General features: G+C 43.0%; 1 protein-coding gene across 1 annotated transcript in view; it reads right to left on the bottom strand.

Moving 5' to 3' along the window:
- LCK (LCK proto-oncogene, Src family tyrosine kinase) overlaps positions 1-20,496 on the bottom strand; it is a 65,899-nt gene that overhangs the window by 39,178 nt on the left and 6,225 nt on the right. Inside the window, exons 2-3 of the mRNA XM_082247371.1 lie at positions 17,220-17,330; positions 4,964-5,039 (exon numbers count right to left, since the gene is read on the bottom strand). Of these exons, the coding sequence (XP_082103497.1) occupies positions 4,964-5,039; positions 17,220-17,312 (169 nt within the window). The 5' untranslated portion in view covers positions 17,313-17,330. The remainder of the gene's footprint in view (positions 1-4,963; positions 5,040-17,219; positions 17,331-20,496) is intronic.

Genomic DNA, 20,496 nt, shown 5'->3' with positions numbered 1-20,496 from the left:
TCGGAGTAGCTACTATGCCTGGAAACTGTAATGGCTCAGATTGGCTAGTCGCCTCTGGCTCTTCAGGAGGAGTAGACACAGTGGAAGCACAGCTAGGACCCTCAAGGCCTGACGGTGGCATCATAGTGCCTCTTCCAACTGTGCCCCCCCCCCCCCCAGCCCCAGCAGACATTGTTTTATAGCAAGACAAACTTGAGGTATTAACCTTTAAGTGTACTCAAGGCTTGTGCCAAGCTCATACAGCTTATCACACACAGCACTAATTACCCAAGATTCAAGACCTGTTTGTGCCAGTAACATACACCCACAGTGATTCACGCAACCCAGCTGCTGCTGCTCTGTGTTCCCTACAGCCTCTGACAGAGGCTAGCGAGTTGGAAACAATTCCTTCAAAATAGCGCTTATTTATGCTGCATAGCGCATATGCGGCGTGGTACGTGGCATCCACGTGCAAGCCATTGCATTCAAACCCACCTTCCCTGTGGCGTACGACTGTTTTAAAAAACTAAGATTCTTGCGCACATGTGAACGATCCTTCGACACAGACACGCCAGCAAGGCGGGAGACGAACATGCGGGCGCTTACTCGCCAAGGCAAAAACAGCAACCCCATGGGGTGAGAGTAGCTTAGGCTGAATCTTGTTTGTCACAGCTGATACCCTTTCTGGTGATCAGCCCAAGGTAAAAAAAACTGTGTAATATCAGTAGGCAAAGAAATAATGCTTTAAACATACTTTTGCATTCATAGACTCAAGCAGAGACAAACATGGCACTAGTCTCTGTAATCTTATTAATGGGAACAGTGCATAAAATATATACAACTTGCAATTTTTACCTTTAAGGTTTGCTTGTATGTGTAAATATTTTTAAAATGGACTCGCCGCAGGATTCTGCTTTTAAACAGGAATCCAATCTTCACCCGTCACGGCGAGCTTTGTCTTGCCGACCTTCAGGGACTGTTTTTGAGGGGCCACGGCCTTGGACCTGTAGAGCACCCTGCATGGAGCACATTTGGGGTTTGGTATTCCAAGGGTCCGGATCCCAGGGTCCAGCGCATAAAAAGGACAGCATTACAGGCAAAACCTTGTATCTGCTCCCGAGGCTCAGGTACCATCTTTTTAGTCCATTGACTGTTTTAGATGGATCTGATAGCTAACCCCTTAGATTCAGTGATCTTTGATCGGGGTATGTAGCATAATCTTCTTTCTTCGTCTTTAAAACATAAAAAATATGTGGAGCGACTCTCCACAGTGACCATCACCTTTAGACACTGGTGAAACAACTGAGGTACTTCCTGTGTGGGAGGGGTTATATAGGGGGACATCCTTTCTGATTGGTTGCCAGTATCCTTCACCTATAGGTGGCTATATAACCCATATGTTATGATTTAGGGCTCTGTGTCCCGTGATGTACGAAAACATTTTCCTGCCTGTGGCCAGTATAGTTTCATCCAGCTGGGGGATTCCTTTTAAACGCCTTATGACTTCTAATTTTTATTAATTAATTTGACATTAACATGCTACATTATGGTGGGGTTTGCACCACTTTTTTTTTTTTTTTTTTTTTAGTTTTGTAGTATTAATAACCTACTGAACGTGCATCTGCAAAATGTGACTGCTAACATACAGTATACTGTATTCTGCAAATGTATTTTATCTATTAAGCTGCAAAAACAGATTTACCTTCCAATAATTTTTTAGTTTTAGTATGTTTACTTTTAAATTTATGTATCATTTTTTCTGTAATAAAGCCCTATTTTTTTTCCAAAGTGCAACTGTGCTTGAATATACGGTAAAAATGTCAGTGAAAGTATTTACTAAAACACTTAAAGTGGAAGTAAAGTGCAATTTTTAACGTATATCTACAGGTAAGCCTATATTAAGAGATATTCACATGGGATGCAGTCGGTGACATCACCGGCACATGCGCTCTGAAGGGACGACATACCCATGCCATACCTTCAGAGCTCTGTGCCGAGACTCCCATACGCATGCCCAGAAGTGATATCATCACGGCCCTGTCCATTCATACAGCGAGAGCCTGTGAACCCGGGAGGAAGACCAGGTGAAGGTTGAAGCACAGAAGAGCCGTGACCGCAATGCGCTGGAGGGCTCTGTTTGAAGGTAAGTTTGTCATATTGTGCTAGTATGCGGTGTGTACTAGCATATAGGACATTATCCTGCAGAGGCCAGATGTTTTTTTTTTTGTGGCGGTTTACTACCGCTTTAATGTATATATATATATATATATATATATATATATATATACACAGTATCTCACAAAAGTGAGTACACCCCTCACATTTTTGTAAATATTTTACTATATCTTTTCATGTGACAACACTGAAGAAATGACACTTTGCTACAATGTAAAGTAGTGAGTGTACAGCTTGTATAACAGTGTAAATTTGCTGTCCCCTCAAAATAACTCAACACACAGCCATTAATGTCTAAACCCCTAAGTAAATATATCCAAATTGGGCAGAATTAGCCATTTTCCCAACCCAGTATCATGTGACTCGGTAATGTTACAAGGTCTCAGGTGTGAATGGGGAGCAGGTGTGTTAAATTTGGTGTTATCGCTCTCACTTTCTCATACTGGTCACTGGAGGTTCAACATGGCACCTCATGGCAAAGAACTCTCTGAGGATCTGAAAAAAAAGAATTGTTGCTCTACATAAAAATGGCCTAGGCAAAAAGAAGATTGCTAAGACCCTGAAACTGAGCTACAGCACGGTGGCCAAGACCATACAGAGGTTTAACAGGACAGGTTCCACGCAGAACAGGCCTCGCCTTTGTCAACCAAAGAAGTTGAGTGCATGTGCTCAGCATCATATCCATAGGTTGTCTTTGGGAAATAGACATATGAGTGCTGCCAGCTTTGCTGCAGAGATTGAAGGGGCGGGCGGGTCAGCCTGTCAGTGCTCAGACCATATGCCGTACACTGCATCAAATTGTTTTGCGTGGCTGTTGTCCCAGTAGGAAGCCTCTTCTAAAGATGATGCACACGAAAGCTCGCAAACAGTTTGCTGAAGACAAACAGATCTAAGAACATGAATTACTGGAACCATGTCCTGTGGTCTGATGAGACCAAGATAAACTTATTTGATTCAGATGGTGTCAAGAGTGTGTGGCGGCAACCAGGTGAGAAGTACAAAGACAAGTGTGTCATTCAGTACAGTCAAGCATGGTGGTGGGAGTGTCATAGTCTGGGGCTGCATGAGTGCTGCCGACACTGGGGAGTTACAGTTCACTGAGGGAACCATGAATGCCAACATGTACTGTGACATACTGAAGCAGAGCATGATCCCCTCCCTTCAGAGACTGGGCCTCAGGGCAGTATTCCAACATTATACCTAACAACCCCAAACACACCTCCAAGACAACCACTGCCTTGCTAAAGAAGCTGAGGATAAAGGTGATGGACTGGCCAAGCATGTCGCCATGCCTAAACTCTATTGAGCATTTGTGGGGCATCCTCAAACGGAAGGTGGAGGAGCATAAAGTCCCTAACATCGACCAGCTCTGTGATGTCGTCATAGAGGAGTGGAAGAGGACTCCAGCGGCAATCTGTAAAGCTCTGGTAAACTCCATGCCCAAGAGTGCTGGAAAATAGTGATGACCACACAAAATATTGACACTTTGGGCCCAATTTAAACATTTTCACTTAGTGTACTCATTTTTGTTGCCACCGGTTTAGACATTAATGGCGGTGTGTTGAGTAATTTTGAGGGAACAGCAAATCTACACTGTTATACAAGCTGTACACTCACTACTTTACATTGTAGCAAAGTGTCATTTCTTCAGTGTTGTCACATGAAAAGATATAATAAAATATTTACAAAAATGTGAGGGGTGTACTCAGTTTTGTGAGATACTGTATGTTCAAAATCTAAACTCATATATTATTTCCACACTGTATTTCAATTATTTCCAGGTTACCTGAACGATTCTGATGTTTGTACACTTAATTAAAGTTGTATGAAGATCCTCACACATTTACTTGCTTGAATTCTGTGACACATATTCACAATGTCCTGAGAGTAGGCACTGATGTGTCACACATTTCACAGAACCTGCCTTCTGCACTAGAGAAGTGCTGAGAGGAGGAGTTTCAGGAGATGGAGTCAGTAAAGAAATCACTGCTTGCAGACATCAAGATACCATGGGATATGTAGTCCTTAGAAATAGAAAGTAAACAACAGAGGAGAAGCTGCAAAGCATGCAGGGAATTTAGGAAGTTACGGAAAGAGATGGCCAGCAGACAGGCAGCACTCACAACATAAGAGGAGATTTTTCAATTAAGCTTATATTGGATTAGCAAAAATAACTACAGTATTGTTTGTATTGTTATGTAGCCAGGTGATGGGCTACAGCAATATGGAGAAGGAGACATTTCCTTTTATTCTTCTGTCCCTGTCCCGATATACTAATGATGTTATGCTGCACCATCCTCTTCAACAGCCAGCAGGGGGAGAGCTAAAGCCAAGCAAGCCCATAGATTTCTATGCAAATCGCTGAGAATCCTGAGAGTTGTAGTTTGAGACAGCAGCCATATAATGGAACATACAGAAGGTCGAGGCAAAGAACAGACAGAGGACCTAACCTATTCAGCAGCTCCTACAGGGAAAACTCGACAGAGATTATAATGTTGATGTTATAAAAATGGAAGTGTATGCTGTGACCATAGAACTATGTTAATCATATAGTTTGGAAATATTCATCCTTTATCCTTTTATTCACCGTTGTAAGGGCAAATATAAGCTGGCTTTGGTGTTCACAAACGAAAGGGGTTTTTTGAGAAATGTTTCTTGTACAGGTGTCAGATGGTCAGATCATTACCAAAAAAATCAACATTATGGAATGTGTATAAGAAGAATTTACCAAAGAGGATCTGACTCAGTCATCTACGTTAAAGTTCAGCACAGCAGCTGTGTGTACATAAATCTGTGGCCTCATTCCTACCGTGAAGTGGAGAACCTGGAGGAGCTTGGGGCAAATATGAAACCAATGGATCTTGTACATCATATCTTGTGATCGTCTGAGAGAAAAACAGAAATATATCACTCTTGGTAAGTCTATTCTCATTCCTTGGAACATCCATATTTACACAGAGGTTCCACACTGGCCATGCCTTTTATGTTAATGAGCAACTTGCTTAATATCAGTAGATATTAGTATTTTTGGGATGGGTGTAGCAAACAGTTATGATGAAGAGCATAAAGTGCAGCAATTAATTTTAACTTAACAGATTTCACCGTTCAGTTGTAAAGGACAGTCAAGACAAAAACAATTGTTACTTGATTGCTATAGGCTACAGCACTTTGCCCATATTAAGTAAAATTATTCTCTGCGCAAACCTATTAAATAAACACATAGTAAGCAATGACCTATGTTCAGTTGTTGCTGCCCACACTGTTATATGCTTTCCACATCAACATAAAATGAATACAAATAAAAGTGCCGCGCAAAACCACTGTGTCTGTATTTATAACATACACTATATTACCAAAAATATCAGGACGGCTGTCTTTACACGCACATGAACTTTAATGGCATCCCAGTCTTAGTTCGTAGGGTTCAATGTTGATTTGGCCCACCCATTGCAGCTAAAACAGCTTAAACTCTTATAAGAAGGCTGTCCACAAGTTTTAGGAGTGCTTCTATGGGAATGTTTGACCATTCTTCCAGAAGCGCATTTGTGAGGTCAGGCACGGATGTTGGGGAGAAGGCCTGGATTGTTTTCTCTGCTCTTATTCATCCCAACGGTGTTCTATCAGGTTGAGGTCAGGCCAGTCAAGTTCCTCCACCCCACAGTCGCTCGTCCATGTATTTATGGACCTAGTTTGTGCACTGGTGCACAATCATGTTGGAAGAGGAAGGGCCAATCCCCAAACTGTTCCCACTGGTCTGAGGTAGTAAGCGGGGTGCCCCAGGGCTCAGTCCTGGGACCAACCTTGTTCAATTTATTCATAAACAGCATTGAGGACGGGATCAGTAGTTCGTTATCAGTTTTTGCAGATGACACAAAATTGGGTAGGGCAATAACTGCACAGCATAAAGCAGATATCCTACAGGATGACATGGACAAAATAACGGAGTGGGCAATGACATGGCAAATGAGGTTTAAGGTGGAGAAGTGTAAGGTTTTGCACTTGGGGACTAAAAACATAAAAACACAATACACGTTAGGAGGGGAACCCTTGGGGGAATCAAAAATGGAGAAGGATCTGGGAGTCTTGGTTGATGATAGATTAGGCAACAGCATGCAATGTCAAGCGGCAGCTGCCAAAGCCAACAGAATATTAGCATGCATAAAGAAAGGGATGTATTCCAGAGATAAGACTATAATCCTTCCACTTTATAAAACTCTGGTCCGACCGCATCTGGAGTATTCTGTCCAGTTCTGGTCGCCAGTCCTCAGGAGGGATGTGTTGGAGCTGAGGGGGTCCAGAGAAGGGCAACTAAACTGATTAGGGGATTGGAGGACCTTAACTATGAAGAGCGGCTGCAATCGCTCGATTTATTCACCCTGGAGAAGAGACGCCTGAGAGGGGACATGATAGCAATTTATAAATATCTCAATGGGGATCTCAGCTTAGAAAAAAAGCTGTTCATTCGAAGGGATTGCATGAGGACAAGAGGGCATACAATGCGATTAGAGGAGAAGCGTTTTAACCTCAGGCAACGTGGGGGGTTCTTTACTGTTAGGGCTACAAGACTGTGGAATTCTCTACCACAAGAGGTGGTTTCTGCGGGAAGTATGGTGGCTTTCAAAAGACTCTTAGACGTACATCTCAAGGATCAGGACATTAAGGGCTATGTGAGATGATTACAGCCACACACACCTACACAGGTTGAACTGAATGGACTATTGGCGTTATTCAACCTCACCTACTATGTAACTATGTAACAAATGTGAGAGCATGAAATTGTCCAAAATGTCTTGGTATGCTGACGCCTTAAAAGTTCCTTTCACTGGAACTAAGGGGCCAAGCCCAACCCCTGAAAAACAACCCCACACCATATACCCCCCTCCATCAAATGATTTAGACCAGTGCACAAAGAAAGGTAAATAAATACATAGATGAACAAGTTTGGGGTGGAGGAACTTGACTGGCCTGCACTGAGTCCTGACCTCAACCCGATAGAACGCCTTTGGGATGAATTAGAGCAGGGACTGCAAGCAAGGGCTTTCTCATCCACTTCAGTGCCTGACCTCGCAAATGCGCTTCTGGAAGAATGGTCAAACATTCCCATAGACCCACTCCTAAACCTTGTGGACAGCCTTCCGAGAGGAGTTGAAGCTGTTATAGCTGCAAAGGGTGGGCCAATTTAATATTGAACCCTATGGACTAAGAATGGGATGTCATTAAAGTTCATGTGCGTGTAAAGGCAGATCCCAATACTTTTCGTAATATAGTGTATGTTATAAAGCCTCTATCCTTTGTGTACAGCAATATTACCCCTGAATCTTTGTTGAAGAGACTATAGCCAAAATCAGATGACACACACAAAAGAAAAAAAAATAATAACATGATATTAAATGGTGTATTATTGTGCATAAATTGTGAAAATGTGAACCATATTCCAAATCCTAAGGCCTGGTTCACACCTATGCAGGTTGCAGTTTGCATATTCCAGGTGCATTTTGCGTTTTTCTATACACATTTTTGATCCATTGAAGTCTATGCAACCAATAACCAGAAAAAAGTCCCTGTCCCTTTGTATAAAATGCACAGATGTGAACATGACCCATGGCCCATAGAAAACCATGTTAAACAGTGTAGTGTGTTTCTGCAAAACTGAAAATGTACAAAAAAATGCATAGGTGTGAACCAGGCCTTAATGTCCTTACATTTCAATAAACATTTAAATAGCACACATGTCCACAAAAATAAATCTCTTCACATGTGCTTTTCTCCAAATCGTCAAATCAAATTGCTCCTTTAACACCAATAATACCACAGGTGAGTCTCATCCCCATTTATAATATACTCTCAGCTTAACATATTATGAATGGTGGCAGGGCTCACCTCTGGTATTAACCACTTGCCGACCGCCGCACGACTATTTACTGCGGCGGTCAGCCCCGTACAGGCAAAGTGACGTAGTACTACGTCGCTCGCCTGCGAGCCTCTAGGGGGCGAGCACGTGCCGCCGGAGGCACGCTCCCACCCCCGCTCGTTCACGGACATTCCAGCGCGAGTGACCGGCGGCACCGATGTCCGCTGGTCACTCGCGATCTCCCCCTGGAGAGAGAGAAAGGCAGGCGGCTGATGTAAACAAAGCCGCCTGTCATTCTCCCTGATGTAACTGCAGAGATCATACGATCCTGCTATGTAGGATCGTATGTCTCTGTGGTTACATGAAAAGCCACACCCCTTTACAGTTAGCAGCACGCCCCTAGGGACACACTTAACCCCTGCATCTCTAATAAAGTTAACCCCTTCCCTGCCAGTGTCATTTTTACAGTAACAGTGCATATGTATAGCACTGATTACTGTAGTAATGTCACTGGTACCCCCAAAAGTGTCAAAAATGTCAGTCAAGGGTCCAATCTGTCCGCCGCAATGTGTCAGTCCCGCAAAAAAAAAAAACGCAGATCGCCGCCATTACTCGTTAAAAAAAAAACAATAAAAATGACAAAAATCTTTCCCTTAGTTAGTAAACGCAATAACTTTTGCGCAAACCAATCAAAATACGCTTATTGCGATTTTTTTAACCAAACATATGTAGCAGAAAACAAATTGGCCTAAAATGTTAAAAAATTTTGATTTTTACATTTTTTTTTTGGGAATGTCATATAAAAAATGTGAAAAATATTGTTATTTTTTCAAAATTGTCTCTCTTTTTTTGTTTATAGCGCAAAAAGTAAAAATCGCACAGGTGATCAAATACCACCAAAAGAAAACTCTATTCATGGGTAAAAAATATCGTCAATTTCATTTGGGTACAGCGTCGCACGACCGCGCAATTGTCCGTTAAAGTCACGCAGTGCTGAATCGCAAAATAGGGCCTGGTCAGGAAGGGGGTAAAATCTTCCAGGGCTTAAGTGGTGTTGAAGGAGCAAGGGAGATACACGGATTGCACAAAATTTGGAGAAAAGCACATGTGAAGAGATTTGTTTATTTTTGTGGGCATATTTGTGCTACTCAAATGTTTATTAAAATTTAGGGATATTAAGGATTTAGACTATGGTTCAAATTTTTACAATGTATGCACAATAATCCACAATTTTTATCATTTTGTTGTTATTGTTTTTCTTATTGTGTCATCTGATTTTGGCTATAATCTCTGCAACAAAGTTTCAGGGGTAATATTGCTGTACACAAAGGATAGAGGCTATATAACATATGATAAAAATACAAACAGACACAGTGTTGTTGCCCGGAAATTTGTATTCACTTTGCACATATGTATACATTGTTTGAGAAATTGTTAGAAAACTTTTTTTCTCATATTTGTATAAAACCCATATATCAAAAAGGGCATAAACCAGTCACAATTAACCCATACCACATACTCGGGCCAATTGGGAAATAAGCCAATTATCCAACCAGGGAGAACAAACAAACTCCATGCAGATAGTATCCTTGGTGGGGTTCAAGCCCAGGAACCACAGCTGAAAGTAAAGAATACCTGATTTCTACCCAAAATGTGTATGTTGAAAACATGCACACAACGAAAAAGGAGATATAGATGGTCTTCATCAACATGGATGATGGATTTTATTAAACATGCTAACTTTAAAATCTGCAGTAAAGCAGCTGCTGTATTTTAATTGTCATTATGGTCTATAGGGGGGAGTTTAGATATAAGTAGTTCCCAAATCAGATTTTGAGCTGCAAACAGTGAAGCTGAGGGCAGCTAAAAAAAGGTTTGGAGAAGAATTATAAACAAATATCAATAATGGACTTTCCTGGCAGTCTCCATGGCAGCCTACTTGTGGGTTAACCCCACCTCCTCTCCAATGGTATAGGACCCCCCTCTATAAATTTCAGCTTGCAGGCACAGCCAGTGTTCCTTTTTTGTCCTCCTCCAAGGACCAACTATTTGGATTATTTCCTGTTGGAATTTGGTCGGCTTACCTCAGAATGAAAAGTCGGTGTCTATGTCCAGGGCCCAGCCATGGGCGGGTGAGTGACATTTCAAAAATCCCCTTTGGCTGATAACTGTGCGGTGCTTCGGATGGCCGACGGATATCCTGACAGGGTCTGAAGATTGTCTTCTCCATGGCAGTGTTTTTGTGATGTTTGTTTGTCTCAAACTACCTTTCTTTGCTATCCCTGGTGGCCCAATGGCGGCTGGAACGCTCCGTGCGTTCCAGCCATCTCCTTCCTGCTCCCCTCCGCTCAGTCCGGCGGACGCATGCGCTGTGTGGTAATGGAGCTCCGCTCGCTGCCTGCCCATGCGCACTTCGCCGCGATCGGAAGCGAGGCCTGGTCCGCGCATGCGCACTTGCGATCGCGGCCGGCCGTCACTGACGTCATCCTGGCGCGAAAATTTAAACGCCTGTCAGCTCCAGGGCAATTGGGAATGCACTGTGGGCATAGCGACGTCTTCCCGGTACCTTGTCCGTGTGAATACCAGGTATGTGGGGACCTGACGCTGCATACCTTTTGGCGGTGTGCAGGGGGGGGGGGAGCGGTTGGATGCATATTAGGATACACCTGAATGTTCCTTATTTCCTTGTAGTGATCCGCTGTATGCTCTACTTCCTAGTGAGTTTGTGGTTTTGCCTGAAACATGGATCCTGCTTCACCACCCTCTTGTGGCCAGCCCTCTCACAACAGGTGAGTGCTGGTACATTTTTAGAGGGATATGAAGGGAGGGATGCTAGCTCATGATTCATGGCTAAATCCTGTGTCTCCCTGGATTTCTCTTTCTCCCAGCTCCTCCAGGTCTGGTCAAGAAAGAGACCCTGTCAGGCCACGAAGAGAATCATCTTCAAGGTCAAGACACCATGAGTCTCCATCAGGGAGCAGGCATGAAAGGAGACGCTCAAATTCCTCCTCCAGACACCGCACACACCGCCACAGTAGCCATACGGCCCAGAGAGCCCATTGGGGTTGTGGGGCGCATGTCCCGGAGGACAAGTCCCTTTGTGAGCCCTGTTTCGCTCGTGCATCTGGTGAAAGAGAGTCTGAAGATCAGAGATTGGAATCCCTGGTGAAACGGATTGTCCAGCAATCCATGAAAGAGTGGGGTGCTAGTCCCACACCTGGGCCTGCTACTCCTAGCTCTTCTGCTGATGCTCCTGAAGAGCAAGGTCCCTCTCAGCCAAGCTTCACTTCCGGGAAATCCTCAGAAAGCGATTCGGAAGAAGAGGAAGGTGCAGTTGGGGGTTTTGATTTTGCCCTTGTTGCACCTCTCATAAGAGCAGTCAAAGAGGCTCTGAAATGGGAAGATCCCAGTACCCCACAAGTGAAACAGAGAAGGTTTTTCAAACACTTGGGGAAAGAGCGGCTGAACTTTCCGCTCCTTTCAGAATTGAAGGATGTCATCCTAGAAGAGTGGAGTAAAGGGGATAGCAAGACCTCCTTATCCTCCAAATATTCTAAGTTGTATCCCTTTAAACCAGAAGAGGTCAGTCACCTGGAATCAGCTCCTCTAGTTGATGCTGCAGTTTCCAGACTGGCAAAACACGTTACACTCCCGCTGGATGATGCGGTGTCCTTTAAAGACCCTCTGGATAGGAAAATGGACCTGGATTTTAAAAGGATTTATATCACAGCCGGTGCGGCTTGTAAACCTGTGCTAGCACTAGCAGCCATGTCTAAGGCCATCGAAACCTGGGTTTCTGATGTTGAACTAAAATTAAGGAGTGTGTCTGAAGATGCAGTAGAGAACTCTCCTGTTCAGGAATTGAAGTTAGCTTCTGTGTTTCTTGGAGAAGCTTCCATTGATGTGTTACGTCTCTTATCCAGATCCATGTTGGCTTCTGTCACAGCCAAACGGGCCCTGTGGTTGCGTCCTTGGCTGGCAGACCCAGCCTCTAAACAGGCTTGGTGCAAAATCCCTTTTGAAGGATCCTCTTTATTTGGGAACAAATTGGATAATGCAATTACTAAAGTGACGGGTGGAAAGTCAGGTCTCCTTCCCCAAGATAGGCGCCTCTTTGGCCCTAAGAAGCAGCAACCAAGAAAGCAGTTTGCAGAGGGTTCAAAGGATGCCCGCTCATATAGGCCTGGGAAAAGCAGCCAAGCATCCTCTCGTAAGCCGGTCAGAGGCTCAGCACCTTCCGGACAAGAAACCTCAAAGTCCTTTTGAGATTGGCCCCATTCAGACATGCCAGGTGGGGGCACGCCTGCTCCACTTTCGGCGTGTCTGGGCGGCCTCAATTTCAGACTTCTGGACCATCAGGACAGTGTCCACAGAACACACATGGACTTTCTCAACAGATCCCGTGTCCAGATTTATTCCCACTCGCTTGCCTTCTCAGGACGAGAAAAGAAGTGTTTTGCTCGACTATGTAAGCACTTTGGTAGCTCAGGGCGCAATAGTTCCGGTGCCCGTGCAAGAAAGATTCCAAGGCGTATATTCGCCCCTCTTTCTAGTACAGAAGAAGAATGGATCTTGGCGCCCTGTGATAGATCTCACCTATCTCAACAGGTTCATCAAGAACGAAAAGTTCAAAATGGAGACCTTATCTACCATCCAGAAAGCAGTGCTTCCAGGAGACTGGCTAGTGTCAGTAGATCTCAAAGACGCGTATTTCCACGTGCCTATAGCAGTAAACTTCTACAAGTACCTCCGTTTCGCGGTAGAACATCGACACTTCCAGTTCATCTGCCTTCCTTTTGGCCTGTCCACATCCCCAAGGGTGTTTTCCAAGGTTCTTCTAGCTGTGGTAGCTCTAATCAGAACAAAGGGTGTACGTCTACATCACTACTTAGACGATCTTCTACTGTTGTCACAAGACAGGGATCAACTTTTGTCCACAGGGACCTGGTCACTACAACTCTCATGGAGTTCGGATGGTTGTTGAATCTTCAAAAAAGTCATCTGGAGCCCTCTCAACATCTGGTCTATCTAGGGGCTCAATTCAACACCGTTCAGAATATACTTTCTCTGCCTCTAGAAAAAATTCCGGTGGTTCGGGAGAGGATCTTTCCAGCCCTCTCCTCCTCTTTTCTGACGGCATCCCAGTGTCTCAAGATCATCGGCACTATGGTCTCGACGGCCCCTATGGTCAAGTGGGCACTGTGGCGAATGCAGCCCTTCCAAAGGGGCTTCCTTCGGCAGTGGAATCCGGAAGAACGCGAGCAGCGTATCTTTATTTCCCACAGCATGAGGAGCAGCTTTTTATAGTGGCTCCAACGCAAGAACCTGCTCAATTGCCATTCTCTAGTTCCCATCACGTGGATCATCATTACAACCGACGCCAGCAACTCTGGCTGGGGAGCCCATTGCATGGCAGAGGTGGCTCAAGGGAAATGGCCTCCACAAGCCCACTCCCTGGTTTCCAACGTCCTGGAGCTTCGTGCGGCTTTTCTAGCTCTTCAAGCTTTCCACCATCTAATAGAAGGCAAATCCGTACTTCTTCGAATGGACAACACCACGGCAGTGGCTTATGTGAAAAGACAGGGCGGTACCAGGAGTCTCTCCCTTCTTCAGGAGGTAGACCCAATCATGACATGGGCCCAAGCCCATCTGTCCAACATCTCGGCGGCCTACATTCCGGGGCCACAGAATGTCCAGGCAGATTTCCTTTCCAGAGTCCAGTTGAATCACAACGAGTGGTCTCTCCACATCGACTCATTCAAGTGGATTCTGTCTCTAGGGGTCTCACCCGAAGTAGACCTGTATGCATCTCCATGCAATCACAAGCTGGACCGGTACTTCACACGCAGCAAGTGTCACCAAGCCTGCGGAACGGATGCTCTGACCGACAGATGGGAATTCAGCAGGGCATATGCCTTTCCCCCATTTCCCATCATCCTCAGATTTCTTCAGAGACTCCAAGCAGAAGATGTGGAGATTGTCATGGTAGCCCCTCATTGGCCAAACAGGCCCTGGTTCCCACTTCTCCTACAACTCAGTTATCGGAGCCCGATTCCCCTGCCCCTCAAACCAGACCTTCTCTCGCAGGGAACAACATTACACCCCTGCCCCGCTTTGCTCAGGTTAACGGTCTGGTTCTTGAGAGGGAGAGGTTGGAGTCACTCGGATGCCCTCCTGGGGCAATCCCTACCTTAATGAACTCCAGAAGACCCAGCACGAACAGAGTTTACTGCAGAGTCTGGTCTAGATTCTTGGAATTCACGTACCCAGAGGGAAATCCTTCCTTGAATTTGGGAGTTCAAGAAGTCCTGAAGTTCCTTCAAGCAGGTCTGGATAAATCTCTATCAGTTGGGACTCTCAGGGTGCAAATATCATCCTTATCGGTATTCTCAGGGTTCTCCTGGGCCAAGCATATACTCATACAACAATTCTTCAAAGGTGCGGTCAGACTCAGACCTCAGAGGAAGCCAAGGTTCCCGAAATGGGACCTTCCTCTTGTTCTTAACGTCCTTTCAAGAACTAGCTTTTCGGACTCCATTAGAGAACTTACCATTAAAACAGCCTTTTTAGTGGCAATCACTTCAGCTAAAAGAGTTTCTGAGATGAGTTCCCTTGGTCATAAAGAACCTTTCCTCACGTTCTTTCCGGACCGAGTAGTCCTAATCCCGATGCTCAATTCTAATCCGAAGGTATCATCGGTTTTTCATGAAAACCAGGAGATTGTGCTTCCTACCTTTCGATCTTCAGAGGATAATGAACCTCATCCCTTGGATGTAGGGAAGTCTCTTATGGAATATCTTCAGTCAACGTCTTCTTTTAGACAATCGGATAATCTCTTCGTCCTTTTCTCAGGCAAAAACAGAGGAAAACGGGCCTCGTCAAGGTCCATTGCAGCCTGGATTGTGTCTGCCATTCAGCGAGCTTACTGTGTAGAGGGTTTGGCTCCTCCGGAGGCGGTGACAGCCCACTCAACGAGAAGCATCTCAACGTCCTGGGCGGCTTCACATCATGTTGCACCAGAAGTAGTCTGCAGAGCAGCTTCCTGGTCTTCTGTAAATACGTTTATGACACATTATTGTGTGGAGCCAGCCTCCTTATCTTCAGTTAATTTTGGCTTGACTGTTTTGTCTGCTAATAATTTGAAGTAAAATTTGATTTGAAACATTCCCACCCGTGTGGTTTGGGCTAGTTATTTCCCACACGTAGGCTGCCATGGAGACTGCCAGGAAAACGGAAAATTCCTATCATACTTACCGTAATTTTCCTTTCCTGGTGGTCTCCATGGCAGCCGGAGGTCCCACCCTCTGGTCTTGGATTCGGCTAAGATATGGAACACTGGCTGTGCCTGCAAGCTGAAATTTATAGAGGGGGGTCCTATACCATTGGAGAGGAGGCGGGGTTAACCCACACGTAGGCTGCCATGGAGACCACCAGGAAAGGAAAATTACGGTAAGTATGATAGGAATTTTCCGTTATCCCCACGCTACTTAGCCAATATTCCAATATGGAGCTGCTAACACCCTTGTGTAATCACCAACTTAAGTACAATAAATTAAATATATAATTGTGCAGCGCTCCTTTTTTCTAACGTGTAAAACTAAAATATATCCAACATAAAATGCAATAAACATACATTTTTTCTAGGAATCATCATTCCAAAAATTAAAACATTCATATAGCTATTTGTTAATTATGAATGTTTAAATTTTCCATATATGATTCTCGCAAATAGTTAATTTTATTGCATTCGATGTTGTATATATTTGAATTTTACATGTTAGAAAACTAGAGCGCCGCATGATGGTATATTTAATTTTTTTTTATAAACAAATGCATTTCCAGCTAGATTTGGAAATGTTTGAGAAGACATTAAATCATTATAAATCAGTTGCCTTTAAAGTAACTTCTTAAAAACCCACTAAATAATCACTTTCCAATAGATTTTTCCCTAAGTGCCAAATGGTCCTTTGTAAGCAGACTAAACAGTAATATTCGATAGCCTGAGCTAGCATTGACTTTAATTAAAAGAAAGGACTTGATCTGTTTTTCATATCGCATGTGGGCTTTGACTGACTGTCTCCTAGATATTTTCCCCCTGATCGATTAACCATCTATATTTCTATGAGCTACTGGCAGATTCCACTGAAGAAGGCATCAGTGGGTGTGGGGGGATAAAGTTTAAACTTTACCTGATTGCTCTTGTCTTCTTGTTGCTAATCTACAGGGCTTTCTCACACGCATTTAAAGGCTTTGAACTTGAACAGTTGGCCAAGATGGTCATTCATGTTAAAAAATGTTCTGGCCTCTAGTGTCTATAACTACCTATACAACATAAAATATTCTCATCTACCATACCTTAGCAGCTTGGAATGGGGTCTAGTTGCTCAATGGGCCTAATATTGAAAAGGTGAAGAAATCATAGCTGAGTGATCTGCTCCGTCCAGCAATAATTAAAAAAGACATTTGGATAATTTGTCTATACAGACAAAAATATATAGACATTTGTCTATACAGAAAAAAGTAGGTTAATATATTTCTGTATACACTCACGCTTATAAATTTATTATAAAAGTATTTTGCCTGTTGAAGTTTAATCTATACACTTGGAATGGAGGTCCTAATTGTTGGACAACTTTTATGATGGAAATGGTAGGTGTAGTTGTGGTGGGGAATCCCTGGCCCCCTGTGGGAGTTAGTAATGCTGCTCAGCTCTTTCTGACTGCAGTCTTCCAACGTAATAACCAACAAAGATAGCATTGGTAATATACAGCACCTGCCCTCAGCCCTTTAGTCCTTCACGTTGAACGCTACACCAATTGATGTGCATTGCTTTTCAAAGGTTTCTACATACAGCAGTCTTGGAGATCAAAGTGCCATGCCTGAACTATACGTAGAGAGTGAGAGAAGCATTTGAAACCGCCCTGCATGCAGTCACTCAGAAGCAGCGACCTGTAGGGTGGACCTGCTGCATATTTGATCAATCATACCCATTCTCTACTTCAAAAAATTTTTTTTGATTTTATTTACTTTATCTATTTTTCTATGAGACCAACCGTTTGCACTGTTGTTAGTTGCTGCTTGTAGCAAGCTGAATATGACATGTCATTTTTTTTTTTTTTTTAATGTTACCTTTTACTTAATATTTAAGGTTAAAACCCAGCTAAACTTTTTATCAGGCAATCTTTACATGAACTTTAAATAGCATTACACTTACGTGTGACTTTTCCCGTGGCAGATGGCAGTTTTCACAAATATCAAAATTTTCCATCCAGTCATCTTCATATTCAGAGCTACAGGCGCACCCCATTGTACCTGCATAAAGATCCTTAAGTAAAGAGTCTTCATTCAGTAAAGGTCTGTGCACATACCAAAGACAATTATTTTTAATTAACATTTTCAGTAAGATGGTACAAACCAGTTAGGTGGTTAAACAGAATCTTAGTAAACAAGCTATTATTATAATCCAGTACTCAAGCAAGTAACAGAAACAGCAAATCTATTCTGAGACATTGTTTTCCAGTGAAACAATAAAGAAACTTACAATTGTGTATTTACAAAAGTACCTGGTTCATTCATTCATACGGAACATTTGTTCTTGGCAATGTGATTCCTCATTACTAAGCCATGCAGTTATTGTCAACTTAAAAATATCTATGAATTGTTTGTCAAAAATGTGTTCTAATAAAGAATTTCAGTTGTTTAAAGCGGAAATAAACCATCGAGTTACACTCAAGGCATGCCAATAATGATAAGTGATATAATTGCTTGTGCTCCCAAATGAACTGTCAAGCCATCAAATGGCTGGTATCGTAATTGATTATGTGTGCAGCACCATGGCAACTGCAGATCAAATAGAAGCCTAATAAAATCTAACAAAAGAGAAATGATTAGTAACGGCGCTCCCAGTTTGCAAATACTATGAAAATAAAATAATGAAAAAACATCCATAAATTATGCAGAATAAATTGTATAAATTTGTACCACTATACATATAAGTACTTATACCAAAAAGGTGTGAGTGTGCCAATTCTTTCACCATCTAACATAAACAATAAATAATGAAAACAATATACTAGGCCTATATATACTTTGCGCCAAATGGACCGGGGTAATGGTTAAAGTGACCAGTTAAGCTAAAAGGGATGCAGCTGCTATAGTAAAAGTAGAGGTATAATGTAAATAGCTGCAAGGGGAAGGCGCTATAGGTAGCCCCTTTCCCTTGTGGCTATTTACATTAACCACTTAAGCCCCGGAGGATTTGGCTGCTAAAAGACCAGGGGGTTTTTTGCGATTTTTTACTGCGTGACTTTAATGGACAATTGCGCGGTTGTGCGACGCTGTACCTAAACGAATTTGACGTCCTTTTTTTCCCACAAACAGAGCTTTCTTTTGGTGGTATTTGATCACCTGTGCGATTTTTTGATCATGCGCTATAAACAAAAAAAGAGCGTCAATTTTGCAAAAATAACAATATTTTTCACATTTTTTTATATGAAATTCCCCCCAAAAAAATGTAAAAATCAAAATTTTTTAACATTTTCAGCCAATTTGTTTTATGCTACATATGTTTGGTAAAAAAAATCGCAAAAAGCGTATTTTGATTGGTTTGCACAAAAGTTATCGCGTTTACTAACAAAGGGAAAGATTTTTGTCATTTTTGGTGTTTTTTTTTTTAACGCGTAATGGCGGCGATCTGCGATTTTTTTTCGGTACTGCGACATTGCGGCGGACAGATCGGACCCTTGACTGACATTTTTGACACTTTTGGGGGTACCAGTGACATTACTGCAGTAATCAGTGCTATATATATGCACTGTTACTGCAAAAATGACACTGGCAGTGAAGGGGTTAACTGTATTGGAGAGGGAGGGGTTAAGTGTGTCCTAGGGGCGTGATTCTAACTGTATAGGGACATGGCTATTGGTGTAAAAACAAAGATCAACGGTCCTACATAGTAGAACCGTCTGATCTTCATTTTTACACCAGGGAGAATGACGGGCTGCTTGTTTACATAAGCCGCTCCGCCTTTCTCCCTTCACCGGAGCGATCGTAGTGTGACCGGCGGACATCGGGTAGGCCGGTCACACGCACTGACTTGTCAGTAAACGAGCCGTGGCGAGCGCCAATTGCGAGCCCGCCCGCAATTGGCTCTCAAGTCAGTGACAGGCGAGTGACGTATCCATACGTCACTCTACCTGGCCGGGGCTGACCGCCGCAGTATATAGTCGTGCGGCGGTCGGCAACCGGTTAAACAATAATGTCCAATAATTTCAGCAAGAAGAAAAAAGTCCAAAGTGAATCCAGGCAAAAACATGATAATTTAACACTAAAGTGAATAATTGTGCTTCCTCTCCACCAGCATACATACAGCTCACTCACAGAACTTCTTGACCTCTATTGTAGGGAGTCAGGAACTGCATTTGGTAATTACTAGTTGTCAAGTTTTGGGTTCAGAACACTCTTCTTCTATCTATTCACATCCAGCCAAAGACTCAAATGTAAGGAGGGCATCCAGAACCAAACCAACAAAAATGACGCTCCTGTGCCTTTAAACTCTTAAAATAAAGCTTGCATAAAGAGGAGGATAGAAGAGGAACCTCTCATGGTGTAGTATGTAAAATAAAAGTAGTATAACATTTATTAGGATCAAAGTAAAATCAGACTTACACTGGGGTAAAGTAGTTTCAGCATTAAAATCAATGTGGGAACACTGGTTTACATTCCAAGATGGGAGAATTGATGTGTCCAGGAAGTCCCACCCAATGTGTTTCGTCAGTGTGCATCTGACATCATCAGACCTAAAACCTATTGAGCATCTGTGGGGCATCTTCAAATGGAAGGTGGAGGAGCGCAAAGTCTCTAACATCCACCAGCTCCGTGATGTCGTCATGGAGGAGTGGAAGAGGACTCCAGTGGCAACCTGTGAAGCTCTGGTGAACTCCATGCCCAAGAGGGTTAAGGTAGTGCTGGAAAATTATGGTGGGCACACAAAATATTGACACTTTGGGCCCAACTTGGACATTTTAACTTAGGAGTGTACTCACTTTTGTTGTCAGCTGTTTAGACATTAATGGCTGTGTGTTGAGTTATTTTGAGGGGACAGCAAATTTACACTGTTATACAAGCTGTACACTCACTACTTTACATTGTAGCAAAGTGTCATTTCTTCAGTGTTGTCACATAAAAAGATATAATAAAATATTTACAAAAATGTGAGGGGTGTACTCACTTTTGTAAGATACTGTATTTTAAATTTACTGTTCCTGGACAGCAAGCGAAGCTTGAAGAAGAACATGGTTCTCTTTCACATGTTTACCAATCTGAATAGCTGAAGCTTAAATTATTTGTATGACTTTGTATGGAGTTTAAATTAGATAGTTCTACTGCTAGAGACAGTGTGATGGATATTCTCATCAGGGGATGGTGTGACTGTATTCTATACTCAAGAAAAGCCTGTTCAACTGCATAAAGAAGATAAATACAGACAATTT

The sequence above is a fragment of the Pelophylax lessonae genome, assembly GCF_965119305.1.
Source record: "Pelophylax lessonae genome assembly, chromosome: 2".
NCBI classification, from domain to species: Eukaryota; Metazoa; Chordata; class Amphibia; order Anura; family Ranidae; genus Pelophylax; species Pelophylax lessonae.
The sequence above is the reverse complement of the archived record's forward strand: the minus strand, read 5'-3'. Positions and strand labels throughout refer to the sequence as shown.